At 56.7% G+C, this 14,319-nt stretch overlaps 1 protein-coding gene across 10 annotated transcripts in view; it reads left to right on the forward strand.

Annotated features, from left to right (window-relative positions):
- The window catches only part of COL16A1 (collagen type XVI alpha 1 chain), a 51,532-nt gene that overhangs the window by 5,859 nt on the left and 31,354 nt on the right, over window positions 1-14,319 (forward strand). For 6 of the 10 annotated variants that reach the window (XM_033227360.1, XM_033227363.1, XM_033227362.1 and 3 more), the window contains exons 6-33: window positions 136-402; window positions 1,005-1,085; window positions 1,217-1,342; window positions 2,157-2,216; window positions 2,503-2,529; window positions 3,073-3,108; window positions 4,148-4,174; window positions 5,150-5,212; window positions 5,495-5,536; window positions 5,662-5,706; window positions 5,808-5,843; window positions 6,228-6,290; window positions 6,752-6,796; window positions 6,882-6,977; window positions 7,169-7,207; window positions 7,828-7,872; window positions 8,007-8,033; window positions 8,547-8,657; window positions 9,039-9,074; window positions 9,317-9,352; window positions 9,431-9,541; window positions 9,900-9,935; window positions 12,071-12,106; window positions 12,215-12,259; window positions 12,579-12,710; window positions 13,494-13,529; window positions 13,718-13,825; window positions 14,117-14,239. In XM_033227360.1, the coding sequence (XP_033083251.1) occupies window positions 136-402; window positions 1,005-1,085; window positions 1,217-1,342; window positions 2,157-2,216; window positions 2,503-2,529; window positions 3,073-3,108; window positions 4,148-4,174; window positions 5,150-5,212; window positions 5,495-5,536; window positions 5,662-5,706; window positions 5,808-5,843; window positions 6,228-6,290; window positions 6,752-6,796; window positions 6,882-6,977; window positions 7,169-7,207; window positions 7,828-7,872; window positions 8,007-8,033; window positions 8,547-8,657; window positions 9,039-9,074; window positions 9,317-9,352; window positions 9,431-9,541; window positions 9,900-9,935; window positions 12,071-12,106; window positions 12,215-12,259; window positions 12,579-12,710; window positions 13,494-13,529; window positions 13,718-13,825; window positions 14,117-14,239 (1,935 nt within the window). Of the gene's footprint in view, window positions 1-135; window positions 403-1,004; window positions 1,086-1,216; window positions 1,343-2,156; window positions 2,217-2,502; window positions 2,530-3,072; window positions 3,192-4,147; window positions 4,175-5,149; window positions 5,213-5,494; window positions 5,537-5,661; window positions 5,707-5,807; window positions 5,844-6,227; window positions 6,291-6,751; window positions 6,797-6,881; window positions 6,978-7,168; window positions 7,208-7,827; window positions 7,873-8,006; window positions 8,034-8,546; window positions 8,658-9,038; window positions 9,075-9,316; window positions 9,353-9,430; window positions 9,542-9,899; window positions 9,936-12,070; window positions 12,107-12,214; window positions 12,260-12,578; window positions 12,711-13,493; window positions 13,530-13,717; window positions 13,826-14,116; window positions 14,240-14,319 lie in introns of those variants that run through there. The other 4 variants (XM_033227369.1, XM_033227370.1, XM_033227361.1 and 1 more) reach the window with 2 other exon arrangements.

Genomic DNA, 14,319 nt, shown 5'->3' on the forward strand with positions numbered 1-14,319 from the left:
TGACCCCAGTCAGCTTTCTTCTCTTCCTGGGCCTCAGTTTCCCCTCCTGTGAAATGAGTTCGAGGTCCCTGGATGTGCCTGTGCTGACTCTGGAGCTCTGAATCTCTGTCCTTTCCCTTTCCAAATTCTACCCAGATTTCCCTGGAAGTCAACAGCCAAGAGCGGAGCCTGGAGCTCAGGACCCAGGGCCAGGATGGCGACTTTGTGTCCTGCATCTTCCCAGTGCCCCAGCTCTTCGACCTGCGTTGGCACAAGCTGATGCTGAGTGTGGCTGGACGTGTGGCCTCTGTGCACGTGGACTGCAGCTCAGCCTCCTCCCAGCCTCTGGGGCCCCGGCGACCCATGAGGCCTGTGGGCCATGTATTTCTAGGCTTGGATGCTGAGCAGGGCAAGCCTGTCTCGGTAAGTGCTAGGTCAGGTCCTGACCTCTGTTCCTGCCTTCTGGGAACCTGAGTGAGCTTCCTGGAATCTGTATCGGAGCAAGTCCTTCTGCTTAGAATCTTCCCCTGCTTTCCTGTTGCCCTCCAAATGCAGCGTAAACATACTTACCCGGCATTCAAGGTCCTTCATGATCTGGTCCTTATAAGTGTCTGCGGCATTGTCTTCCTTTACCTCTCTCCATGCAGCTCTGCTCTGATCAATTTCATCCTAGCCAACCAGCTTGCCGAGTACTTGCACACTGCCGTGCCTTTGCCTACACTGTTACCTCCACCTGGAATGCCTTTCCTTGCATACTCATCTGCTGAGTAGCTACCAGCCCTTCAAAGCCCAGCATGAATGGAACCTCCTCCTCTTTTGTTCCTCTGGGCCTCCTCTCCCTCATTCCTGTGCGCGCAGTTTTGTTCTGCCTTTGGTGACAGCTCTATTTTTGATGTCTCCCAGGCCAGAATGGAAACACCCTGAGGTCACATCCCGGGGCGGAGACATCTCTGTGCCTCCTGGGGGGCCAGGACACAGAGCTATTTGATAAAATGAAGTGAAATTGATGTGTGTGTCCCCTGCAGTTCGACCTTCAGCAGGTGCACATCTACTGTGACCCGGAGCTCGTGCTGGAGGAGGGCTGCTGTGAGATTTTACCAGCAGGGGTGAGTGGCCCGGCCCTTGGACTGCCCAGGGACACACTGTGCTGGAGATGAGGGTCTGGAAGGTGATGCCTGGAGGTCTTAGGAGGAGTTTGCTCCTGTACTGACCCTAGCCCTGCTCTTCCACTGAACAGTGCCCCCCAGAGACCTCCAAGGCCCGCCGGGACACCCAGAGCAATGAGCTCATTGAGATCAATCCACAGTCTGAAGGCAAGGTCTATACCCGCTGCTTCTGCCTGGAGGAACCTCAAAACAGCCAGGTGGGTGGGCAGGGCAGGAAGATGCCAGCACAGGCAGGCACACGTGAGATACCCCTCGCCTGAGCTGACTGACGTCTGCCACCAGGATCAGTTGGCCATGGGCCCATGGCAGGAGGGGCACTGGAAGCCCTCCCTATTTGTACACCACCCCTAAATAATTCAAGGAGGCAGAGACAGCCCACTGGCCACCACTGGGTGGCCCTGTGCCCACCTACCTATGGCTGTTGAGAATGGTACCATCTACCTCTGGCACTGCCTAGACCCTCACGGATGCCCTCCAGACTCTTCTGATGAGGGCAGGACTAAGCTTGTCCCTCAAAGGCAGTTTCTTCAGGACAGAGGTACCTGGGATCAGAGGTCAGGTCGTACTGCTTCCCCGCAGGGATGGCTCACTCTCCTGGGCCCAGGGCCAGCCAGTGCCAGACTGGTTTTACACCCAGCACCATGGCCAGCTGCCCTGCCCACTCTCAGGTTCTTTAGAGGTGGCACGGAAACCTGGTTCCTCCCTTAGCCCCACCCCCTGACTGGCAGTCTCCCTGCCCGCCTGGGCATCCTGCCCAGCCTTGGGCTGCAAGAACACAGGATCCCATTGATGCATGGTCCTGTTTGCTCTGACATCACACGGGTGGGGGGGGGAGGAGGGGACCTGTTGGGGTAGCCACAGGGGCCTGAGGGGCCCTCGATGCCCCAGGAGGTGCCAGATGCCAGGCTGAGGGCATACCTGGGGTCCATGCCCCCTGCCTGGGTGCCCTTTCCAGCATAAGCCCCAGAACTTCCCCCTCCTCAAGGGTTTCTCTTTGCTCTGTCTGCCCAGGTGGATGCCCCGCTGACGGGAAGAATCAGCCAGAAGGCAGAAAGGACAGCAAAGGTAGAGGTAGGGGTGTGGAGGACCCCCCGTGCCGTCAGTCTGCCCTCTGTGCCCCGTAAACCCCAGGGATAAGGTGCTCCACTCCCACTCTCCTCCCGCCTTTCCCACCTCCTGGACAGAGCTTAGGACATGTAGGTGCCAGCTCTGATCAAGAAGGACGGATGGGGGTGAGACAGACGCAGTGCCTGGCACTCTCTAGAGTGCCCACTCCTGTTGGCTTGGGGGCAGGGGTGTTGGAAACAGTGCTGCCCATTCCCCCTGCCCATTCCCACGCCCCCCACCCTTCCCTCAGGTCCACCGGGAGACAGCAGCCAATGAGGTAAGCCTCCCAAGGGACTGGCAGCAGGGGAGGTGCCAGCGTGAACCCTTCGGACCAGGCTTTGGGCACGGAGCCTCAGCATAGGGGTGCTGGCTGACTACACAGCTCCTGGCATTCCTTGGGGGCCTGATGCTGGGCCCTGTCTGCCCACTGCCTCTCCTTGGGTTGGGGGGTAGGTAGCCCTGGAGGACACTCCTGCTGAGTTGGCAGCAAATGGCCACAGGCATCATGGGGAGCGCCCAGCCTTCAGTCACGGCGCCCTTGGATTCTGGGCCATACTCTGCCCCAGCATGCTGTGTGACCTGGGATGTATTGCTATTCCTCTCTGGGCTTCAGTTTCCCCTTCTGAAAAACGGCTGTGGGGCTGGGTGGGTGGGTGGGAAAGGAGGGGTGAGGCTTGTTTTATAGGATTCCTATTTTCAGGCTCCCCTCAGATTCCACTCAAGACATGTGTGATGTTCTGTGGGCCTGATGGTGATGGAGGTGGGGAGGGCTCACCCCAGGGGCTCAGAATTGACCTCTTGGCCTGCTCTTCCCTTTCAGTGTCCACCCTGTGTCCATGGTGCCCAGGACAGCAATGTGAGTGAATGGAGGGTGTGCAGGGTGGAGCGGGCAAGAGCCGGGAGTGGACGTTGCCTAGAGCTGGCTTGGCAGCCTCCTGGGTGAGGACAAGGGGGTCTTTGTACACTTTCATACTCACTCCCTGCCCATCTCCCAGAGCCGGACTTGACCCCCACTGCCATCTCCACCAAGCCAGGGCTGTGTGGAAGAGAGCCGGTGACCTGCCTTGTCATCTGCAGTGTGTTCGGGTTCAGGACCTGGGCATGGGGTGGTGGCCGACAGGACTGGGGTGGTGGCTGGCAGGACCAGGGCCTTGGTGGCTGATTCCAGCTTTACACTCCCCACAAGGTCTCCCCCTGCTCTGGTGGAGGCTTCCTGCGGTCTCCTAGAGGCCTAGAGAAGGGGAAGAGCTGGCTCAGCACGTGGCAAGGGCTCCCACAGCATTGGTTCGGGGCCTGCTAACCCTTCCTAGCTGGCCCTGGTCCAGCCTTCCTCTGGGGGTCCAGAAGGGCAAGGAGAGGGGCTCAGTGTGAGGCCACCTGGCACCCAACTGTGCCTCTTCCATAGGCAGCAAGAGTCACCATTTTTCTGTAGTCTAACGTTCTGAGTTGACCTGCCACGTTGGTCCACCAAGGGCACAACCCCGGCTCCCCTCAGCTCCAAGGCCCCCTGACTTTGAGGGATATCAGGAGTACCTCCTCTGCTCCCCACCCCCTCTTTCAATCCAGTCCCCCACCAAATCTGGTAAGGCTGATGGTCCCCAGATGTGCAGGGGTTACCATGGAAACCAAGCAGCCATGTTATCCCAGCAACTGGGAGGCAGAACTAACCAAAGCCAGGCAGGTTAGAGGAGGTAGGTTAGACCCTCTGCAAATGTTACAGGCTGAGGAAATGGACTCGGCTTGCTAGTTTGCCTGGGAGGCAGAGCAGGGGCTGGGATACAGGCTGCTGGTCCTGCTACCATGCTGTGTGACCCTGTATAAATTGCTTGACTTCTTTGGGCCCCTGGTTTTCTCTCTCTACCGGAAGTGTGATACCCTCTCCTCTGTCCCTTCAGGTGACACTTGCTCCCTCTGGCCCCAAGGTGAGTCCTAATGGAGAACAGGACATTCCTGTCCTCTTTGGCAACCCCAGCCATTCCCACAGCATGTGACCCTGTGGCTGTGTGTTTATATTAGGGCCACCTAAGCCTGTACGTGTGTAGGGTGATTAGGTGTATACGTGGTAGAGAAAGCAGGGGGTTGTGTGTGTACAAAGATGCTAAGAACTGCCCTTTTCTGAGGCCCTTCTGTGCACCAGGCCCTAGGCCAGAGCTGTGTGCATTTGTTACCCTTCTGAACCCTCTCAATACTCAGCCTACAGGGTGGGTGCTATCATTTTACTTCAGGGGAAACTGAGGCCCAGCTGTGCCCACATATGTCTGACTAGGTGTGTTAGAATGATTGTGTATGGGTGTGGCTACATGCATCTTTGGGATACATGTTTGCATATGTGTGGCACAGAAAGGCTAGAGTAGAACCCATGTACCTGTGGGCCTAATGAGGCCGCAGAGCTTGTGCGTGACGGGGGGGAAGCTATGCAACTGTGAATTAGGCTTGTATGTGCTGGTCAATACCGTCTTATTGATGAAGAAACTGAGGCTCAGAAAGATGACATGGCCTGCTCTGAGTGACATGCTAGCAAGTACAGGGTTTGAAGTCAGGCAGCCTGACACTCAGCCAGCATGGGTTTCTGCCACCGTGCGTGTGTGTGTCCACATGCCTCCAGCTGTGCTGTGTGTGAGCTGATGTGCTTGGGTACGGGTGTGGGGGATGCGATACCCTCCTTGAGACTGTAGATTTGCCATATATAGTCTCTTGGGGTAGGAGGGCATGTGGATGAATGGGTGTGGAATCCATATGCTTGTGTGTGGGGGGAGGGGCGGGGCAGGACACTGCTCATGTGTGCGTATTTTCGTACCCATGGGTGGGGGATGGGTGGAGGGGCGGGGTGGGGAGAGCTTCCTCAAGGCTCCCATGTGCCCCTCTGGTCCTAGCTTCCATTCTGCTTTCACTCTCAGGGAGGGAAAGGTGAGCGGGGCCTGCCTGGTCCACCAGGCTCCAAGGGAGAGAAGGGAGCACGGGTAAGTGTGTCAGCCCTGCCCGTGGCAGGACCTTTGCCAGCTGTGCCCTGGGGTGAGGTGGGATGTGAACCATCATCTCATCATCCCAGCAGAAAGCCTGCAGCCTGGCCCAGATCAGGGGAGTGGGATGAGGGCCAGGGTCTTTCTAGGGGTTCAGGTGTGGAAGCCCCTCTTTTCTAGGGATACTTAGGACTATGGGGTTCCCAGGCTGATCCTCCTCACAACACGTCTAGGGGACTTCCCCAGAGTTCCCACCCCTGATCCCTTGTTCCCTACCCTCAGGGCAATGACTGTGTTCGAATCTCCCCGGAGGCCCCACTTCAGGTAAGACTTGGAGGTGATGCCTGCTTCAGGGCCAATATGGGGCCAGCCCCTGGGGAGGGGCTGTGTGCTTGGCAGCCCATCAGGTAACCCTCTGCCCCCACTCAACACCATGTTCCCCTGTTCAGTGTGCAGAAGGCCCAAAGGGAGAGAAGGGGGAGTCAGGAGCTCTGGTGAGTGTGGGACCAGGGATAGGGCAGGGGTGGTGGGTCCAGGGTCCAGCCTTACCCTCCCTTCCTCCCCTCCTTTCCTTTGTCTCCCCTCCTCATCTCAGGGACCCTCAGGACTCCCAGGCTCAACAGGCGAGAAGGTAACAAGCCTGGATTTGGAGGGGCGGGTTCCAGGGAGGTCTGCAGGCTCTACCGCCATGAGCAAGGAGGAATCGGGGTTCTCTTAGGAGAGGATGTCAGTGGGCACAGAGCTGGCAGGACCCACCTCCCCCGCCTTAGTCATCCTGCCTTGTCCAAATACCCAACCGACCTGGAGGGAAATGCCACAGATTCCCCCAGTGAGTGGCCTGGCTGGTCTGGAAGTTCTTCCTGTTGTCTACCCTCCCGTGGTGATTGAAGCCACTCACTCTCAGGCGAGACAGAGACCAGGGGTCTAGAAGGCAGTTGTCCCTCCCCCAGATGGAGCTGCCCAGCTGTCCCAGGCCTTTCCCTCATCCTGGTCACTGTGCTTCTTCCTTCCCCAGGGCCAGAAAGGCGAGAAGGGCGACGGAGGCCTCAAGGGTGTGCCGGGAAAGCCAGGCCGGGACGTAGGTGCCTGGGACCCCCTTCCCCACCACAACCCCCAGCACGAGGTCTGAGAATGCTGGGATTTAACCTTCGGAATCCAGCCGCCTCCCCTTGCTTACACAGGGTGGGGAGAGGCTGTGCCCCAGGAGGCAAAAGCGGGGACAGAAAAGGACCTGAGCCCAGGCCTCCTTACTCCCAGCCTCAGAGCCCCGAACCTCTAACACCCTAAGGTTGACAATGTGCTGACCTCAGGGCACCAGGGTGGGCTCTGGTTTGGGGGAGGGGGCGGGGAGGGTGGGACAGGTGGGCATTCACCTCTCCCAGTGGGTGCACTGAAACATAATACTCACTAAACATAGTACTACTAACACTCACAGCCCAAAAACTAACGACAACCTGATCCCGTAATCTCACATGATTAGCGTGCATGATAGCCAGGCCTCAGGGCTGTTTGTACACCCTCCCCCTTATCCCCCGACAGGGCCGGCCAGGAGAGATCTGTGTCATTGGGCCCAAAGGGCAGAAGGTGAGTTGTGGATGTTTGTGGGGTGGAGATGGGGTGACAGGGCTGGGGTGGCAGGTCTCTGATGCCCACCTTATGTCTGTGCCAGGGAGACCCTGGCTTTGTTGGGCCTGAGGGGCTGGCAGGAGAGCCTGGACCCCCCGGCCTCCCTGGACCCCCTGGGATAGGACTGCCTGGGACCCCGGTGAGTACCTCCTTGCTTCTCCTGCTGCTGTGTTTTTCTCAGAGACCCTCTCCCACTCTGGCCAGGGAACGAAGCGGGGAAGATAAGGCTCTGTCCCAGGAGTCCTGGCTGGAGGAGAGGGTGAGGGTAGAAGATCTCACTGTGGTGAGAGGTCCCTGGAAACTTCCACTTGACTCTGTTTCTGCCCTCAGGGGGATCCAGGTGGCCCACCAGGCCCTAAGGGAGACAAGGTAAGCATAGATGGGAGTGCGGTCACGTGGGGAGCTCCATGCTTGACAGAAGGAGACAGGAGAAGGGTCTGGGGCAGCTTCCCACAGGGGAACAAGTCCCAGGGAGGAGGCCGGGCCTTTGGAGGAGGAGGCTGGGCTCGGCTTGGCCAGGCCCCTTGGCGGGGAGTGTCCTGTCCCCATCCCGGTGCTCACTGAGGTCGAAACCTTAGCCTGTGTTCCGGGTATAGGGATGGGCAGGTCTAAGTGTTGTAAAGACCAAAGTGGACTTTGCTGGAGGGCCCAAGCTCATTTTAGGGCCTTGTGCCTGGATGTGCAGAAAGCTCTGGACATTTCTGTGTGTGATGCTGTGGTTTCCCTGGGGTGGCGTGGATCACCTCCCAACCTGTGCACAGTGAAGGGGCACACAGAGGCCTCATTTTCTCTCTTCCTTTGAAACCCGGAATGACTTGGGTTAGACATGGAGGGCAGGCAACAGGAACCGAGGAAATGGGACAAATGGCGATGGGGAGATTTGGCAAAGAATGTTCTGCCATCACAGAGGGGCACGGGTGGGGAAAGGGGAATGCACCGAGGTCGCATTGGCCAGGAGGCGACCCCCTTATCCTTTATTCTGACCACAGGGCAGCTCTGGGATCCCAGGAAAGGAAGGCCCTGGTGGGAAACCTGTGAGTGACTTCAATCCAGTCGGGGAGGGTCGCTCTTCCAAGACCTCTGGAGGGAGGGGCTAGGTCCTCCAGCCCTCCGTTGGCACACCAGCCCTCTGCCCTGGCACTGATGCCCATTGCCTCTTTTCTAACAGGGGAAACCAGGTGTGAAGGGAGAGAAGGTGAGTCCCAGGCCTGGCTGCCCAGATCGGGGTGGGAATGGGACCCCCTCTCTGCAAATGACAGTGACCATCAAGGCCCTAGGCATAGGGGTGCTGACATTCCTCAGGGGACCCCCACCCTTTCTTCCTCTGATGTCCATGTGCAACAAGTACATAAAGAACCTGGCTTGGGGGTGAGCTGGGTTCAAACCCTGCCTCCACCACACACATGGTTATGAAAGGGCCAAGTCAATTAGCTTGTCTCTGAGCCCAAGTTTCCATGTCTGTCAGTGGGACGCAGTCATGTTTCAAGGCTTACAGCGAGGATGTAGTTCTGTGCCGCCCTGGAATCTTGTGGTGAATGCATGAGTCAGTTGAACAGGAAGCCCCAGCGGCATTCCTGCTGTCCACTTTGATGTTGGGGGTGGGGTTCTGGCGGACCCAACGTCTAGGGCTGGTATGTGCAAGAGGCTCCTTGCCTTCCCCAGGGTCTCAGCCCCACCCTGTCCACTTATTGCCTTTCCGTTCTGCTAGGGTGATCCCTGTGAAGTGTGCCCAACACTGCCTGAAGGGTTCCAGAGCTTTGTCGGACTCCCTGGAAAGCCAGGGCCCAAAGGGGAGCCTGGTGATCCTGTACCAGCCAGGGTGAGTGCCCAGGGTGACCACAGAGGGACCTCCCCCAACACACAAAGAAACCTGGGGGCATGATCATAGAGAGGAGTTGGGCAGAGGGACTGTGTATTTCTCGTGGCTACAGAGAGATTATGGGCAGAGAGTCTAGGCTCTTATGGTGTTAAGGGGTCTGAACCACAGAGCTCAGGGCTGGGCTAGAGTGCCACCTCAGGTCTCCATGGCAACCTCCCAGGGCTTTCCAGGAGACTCTAGGATGCCTTTTGGGCAAGCTGGGAGGGATCCCACCTTTATTGTGAGTGAGGCTGTGTCCTAGGATTGGGTGTGTTTTGGGGGTGCAGGAAAGGATTGAGCAGGACTGGGTGAGCCCCCTCTCTCACAGACCCCTTCTTTCAGGACCACCCGAAAGCTGTCGGACAAAAAGGTGATAGGGTATGTGCGGGAACTTTCCACTGGGGTAACTTAACCTGGCCTCATTCCCTCCCCCGCCACGCTCCTGCTTGTTATGTGGGTTGATGAACCCTGCCTCTGGGGTGCTAGCCTTGAACCCTGTGGGACCCCTAGGTGTTTGGACGGTTTGCGTGTGTGACGTTGCTGTCCTCACATATTGCCAGGGAGTTTGGTGGTGCCCCATCATGCCCTATCTCAGCCCACAAACCTTTCTTTCCCTGCAGGGAGACCCTGGCATCCAAGGCATCAAAGGAGAGAAGGTGAGGGAACTCCGCTCTCCTGGTTGCCCTCCTCTGCCTACCTGGGAGTATTTCTGATCCTTCCTCTTCTTTACCCAGGGGGAGTCCTGCTTGTCCTGCAGCTCGGTTGTAGGGGCCCAGCATCTTGCATCCTCCACAGGGACCAGTGGAGATGTAGGCTCCCCTGGCTTTGGTCTGCCTGGCCTTCCGGTGAGTGACTACTTTCTCCCAGTCCAGCCCAGTTCAGCCCATCCTTGCCATACTGGTGATCTCCTTGGCTTTTCAGATCCCAAGTCTCAGGGCAAGGATCAGGAGGGAGGGGAAGAGGCAGGTGTCCCAGGCCTGTCTCCTCATCCCTCCCTCCGTCCCTGTGCTGCCCCATGCTCCTTGCCCTGGAACTACCTCTTAGCACCTCTGGCTTCAGTTGTCTAACTGAAGAAACTGTCCAGCTACCTGAAGGACACAATTCCTATCTTACTTTTCTCTTTCTGGTTGGACACTGGGACCCGGGGAGCCTAGAGAGGTGGGAGTGGGGAGATGCTGAGACTCTCTCTTGGTTGTTTTTCAGGGGAGAGCTGGGTTGCCAGGCCTGAAAGGAGAGAAGGTGAGACCTGGGTTAGATGTCAGGGACACTGGGTTTCTAGGCAGGGAGGCAGGGGAGGAGCGGCGCGGGCAGGGAATAAGGGTAATATAAACAAGAGATTCAGACGGTACATTCACAGTAAAATTAATTTACTAGTGTTTTGCAGACTGGAGTCAAAGAATTTATTTCTGAGAGCCCTCATGTTCTGTAAGAGAATTCCTTAGTGTAGGTGTGATGATATTCTAAAACTATTAAGCACATTCAAGATTACCTTATAATACTGACAATATGTAACACTTCTTTATTGCTTATTATGTGCCGGGCACTATTCCAAATCTTGTAAGTGTGTTCACTTGTTTTGTCCTCCCAGATTTTATGGGGTAGGTGCTCCCTTATTCCCATTTCACAGATGAGGAAACGGAGGCACAGAAAGGCCAAGTAAATTGCCCACAGTTACACAGGTGATTGGATGCAGAGCTGGGATTGAACCCAGGAAGCCTGGCTCCAGAGACTGTAATCTTCATTACGCTGCTGGGTCAATTTCAGTGCCTGTGTTAGCGTATCTATTTATGATTGCATGGAGACAAACGGCAGGCTTGAACTTCTAATGCAGTGTTACCCAAATGAGGGGCTCTGTGGGTGTACGAATGTTCAAGTGTGAGAAACACTGAAGTATGTGTGCAGACTCAACCCTAACAGGGGAAGCCCACGTGTCACATTGCATGTGGGGCCTCTGCACCCCCACCCCGCCTGCCGCCTCTTCCCAGCTTCCCCATCTCAGTCATCAGCTCATAGCCAGCCCCTCAAAGCCCACCCTTATGGTCGTCCTCAGGTCCTCCACTCCTGACACTGTCCCCTCCTCCCTCTAGCCCCCCAGGGAGCCCTGACAGTTCTGCCCATGAGGGTTCTCTCACTCCTCCACTTCTCTCCACGTCCACCACTGCCATGGTAATCTGCGTTCCCATGGCCTCTCTCCTGCATGGTGGAACCTCCTCTGGCCTGCCCATGGCCACTGCAGCCCTGCAGCAGTCCAGTTTTCATCTGGTAGTTTTTTTTGAGACTGAGTCTCACTCTGTTGCCCAGGCTAGAGTGCAGTGGCATGATCTCTGCTCACTGCAACCTCCGCCTCCCAGGTTCAAGCGATTCTCCTGCCTCAGCCTCCCGATTTGCTGGGATTACAGCTGTGCACCATCACACTCAGCTAATTTTTGTAGTTTTCGTAGAGACGGGGTTTTGCCATGTTGGCCAGGCTGGTCTCAAACTCCTGACCTCAAGTGATCTACCCTCCTTGGCCTCCCAAAGTGCTGGGATTACAGGTGTGAGCCATCGTGCCCGGCCTTCATCCGGTAGTTTAATGTGGCTTTGTAGAAGAATCAGTATTTCCCTCCTTACAGTCCCTCTGTGACTTACTTTCTACTATAGCTCTGCTGTGCCTCACAGGACCCCGGATGCCCTAGCCCCCATCCTTCCCACATTCATCCACTTCTTCCCCTTCTCTTCTGGTTTACCGTGCTTCAGCCATGTGGACCTTCTTTCCATCATGGAATATGTCTGGACTACTCCCACCTGTCAGATTTTGTACTTGTGGTTCCCACTAGAAACATCTAGAATGTTTTTCCTTTCTACCCTCCCCCTATTCTTTCATTGGATGACCTTATTCTCATTCTTCTGGTAATAATCAGGGTTAACACCTCTCTGACCACCTCCACTTACTCTGTCTCATCACCTTGTTGATTTCCTTCATAGTACTCACCACTGTTTAAAATGATTTAGAAAGTTCTGCATGTGCAAGCTCAACAGGCATTACTGTTTGTGCTGCTCACTGCTGTCTACCCACTGCCTCAGCCCAGTGCTCCGTGTGTAAAGGTGTCCAATGAAAGGCTGTTGGAAAAATGCATTCATGATTTTTGTGCTCTGAGCCAGGGCTGAGGGTGGACTGGATTCCATGAGGTGAGGCTGGGGCCAGGAATAGGGCTTCTAGCCACTGGCTGGTTACAGACTCCCTTGGGGACCTTGGAGAAAGCCCTCTTCCTCTCTGGACATGAGAGGGTAGTCTGGACATCCAAAGGGGCTGCTTTTATAGTTTTGGGTTTGCGATTGCTCTGGCACCTAGACCGCATCCCCTCTTTAATCATGGCTTTTGTGCTTTCTCTCAGGGTAACTTCGGGGAGGCAGGGCCAGCTGGCAGTCCAGTAAGTATGTTTGGGATGGCAACAGCTTGGGAGAGGACAAGGTGGGAGGGGCTGACAGGCATGGCCCTGGCAGCTGCTGGGCATTACCTGGAGCGTCTTAACATGCAGGGGCCACCAGGACCAGTGGGACCAGTAGGCATCAAAGGGGCGAAGGTGAGTCTGGGGACATTCTCCGTGCTGCAGCCTGGGTGAGCTTCCTAGACAGACACTCGTCTTGCTCGACTTCAAACCCTCCGGGGCTCCTTGCTGTCTGTTAGGCAGAGTCTGACTCCTTGGCAAGGCACGAGACCCCTGATCACTCAGCTCCACCTTTGTTTCTTTCTTGCTCTCCCTTCATCTTTCCCGAGATAACCCCTCACCCAGCAGAGGTGCAGTGTCAGACCCAGTGACATTCTCCAGCCCTAGATTCCAAACCTGGCTCAAGTGCACTAGGGTCTGGAGGACCCCCTAACCCAATGTCCTTGCCTGGCAGGGGGAGCCCTGTGAGCCGTGCCCAGCCCTGTCCAACCTTCAGGATGGGGATGTCCGTGTGGTGGCCTCGCCTGGCCCATCCGGAGAGAAGGGGGAACCTGGGCCTCCAGGCTTTGGCTTGCCAGGAAAACAGGTGAGGTGGGATATAGGCAGGGGCCTCTGGAGGGGGGATGCAGGCGGGGCTTAGGACAGGGGAGGGGTCCTGCCTGGGTCTCTTGACTCCCTGGGCATTTGGGGGTAGTGGGGAGGGTGTGGCGGGGTCAGAGCCTCTGTCTCCAGAAGGAGCTGCCCTCACAGGTCTCTGCTCTTTATCCTGGGACAGAGTATGGCAGAGTGGGCAGAAAGAGCGCCATCCTAGGACCAGAGAGACCTGGGTTCCAATCTTAGCTTTGCCTCTTACTAAGTCTTTGACTTGAGTAAGTCACCTTCTCTCCACCTCTGTTTCTTGCACAGAGTAAAGCCTAGTAATGACGTGTGTGAAGTGCTTAGCAGCACACCATGGGCACTGGGGAAATGGCAGTTACCACTGTGGTTATAATCACTGTTACTGCTTTCATAGGAGCGGCCAGCACTGCCACAGTGGACACTATGTGCCAGGCACTGCTGCACACAACATATTAGCTTGTCTAACCTCACAGGATCCCTATAGGGCAGAAGCCTATACTATTTTTATCATCCCCATTTGACAGCTGAAGAAACTAAGGTACAGAGACAGATGAGCTAATTTGCCCATGTCACCCAGGCAAGGAGTCTGGCACAAATCTCTCCTCTGACCCTGGGCAAGATGGCTTCACTAGCACGAAAGCAGAGATTTCGTTTTGTTTATTTACTGTTGTATGCCCCGGACTGATGTGGTCCCAGGCACTTCAGGGTGGCTGGTATGAGTGAGCAGGCGCTGTAAATTCTTTATCTTCAGGGCAAGGCTGGAGAACGTGGACTGAAGGGGCAGAAGGTGAGAGGGCCTCTGTGGGCATGGGGGTGGGCACAGTATCCTCTCAGATCCCCTCCTTGCCTCCTTTTCCTCCTTCCCTAGCCCCCAACCCTCAGCCCCAGCAAAGGACCGTGAGTGCCTGCTGGTCCCGGGCGCAACTTGCCCCCGGCTGGGCCGGCCTTGCCTTCCTTGAACTCCGCTCCTAACAGGGTGATGCTGGGAATCCCGGAGACCCTGGAACGCCAGGAACCACAGGGCGGCCAGGACTGTCAGGAGAGCCTGGAGTTCGGGGCCCTGCAGGGCCAAAAGGAGAAAAGGTTAGTCAAGTGGGGTGGTTGGGGTCAGGGGAGTTTGCTGCATAAAAAAATCAGGTGGCGCACTAGAGAGGGAAGGACTGCAGGGCCAGCTGGGGCCTTAATGGCTGTCAGAGTCACTGAGTGGAGGCTCCTCGGGGCTTCTCCTCTGCTAGGAGTGTCAGGGGCCTGTTTTGATTTCTCAGGCTGAGGTGGGAGCATTCAAGGGGCAGAGTGTTCAGAGGGGTGCAGGACGTCCTGGCCTGGGTGCCAGCGCTGGCTCCTGGGCTCCAGGCTGTACCCATCTCTGACCAGGGTGATGGCTGCACTGCCTGCCCCAGCCTGCAGGGGACAGTGACTGACGTGGCAGGACGGCCTGGGCAGCCCGGCCCCAAAGGAGAACCGGGTCCCGAAGGCGTGGGCCGACCTGGTAAACCCGTGAGTTGCCTGCCCTCTGGCCCTTCCCTGCCTGGGCTTTGCCTCCTTTCCCTCCTGTCCCCCTTTCCCCTGCAGGGACT

This window comes from Trachypithecus francoisi, unplaced genomic scaffold (genome assembly GCF_009764315.1).
Source record: "Trachypithecus francoisi isolate TF-2019V2 unplaced genomic scaffold, Tfra_2.0 Lachesis_group12, whole genome shotgun sequence".
NCBI classification, from domain to species: domain Eukaryota; kingdom Metazoa; phylum Chordata; class Mammalia; order Primates; family Cercopithecidae; genus Trachypithecus; species Trachypithecus francoisi.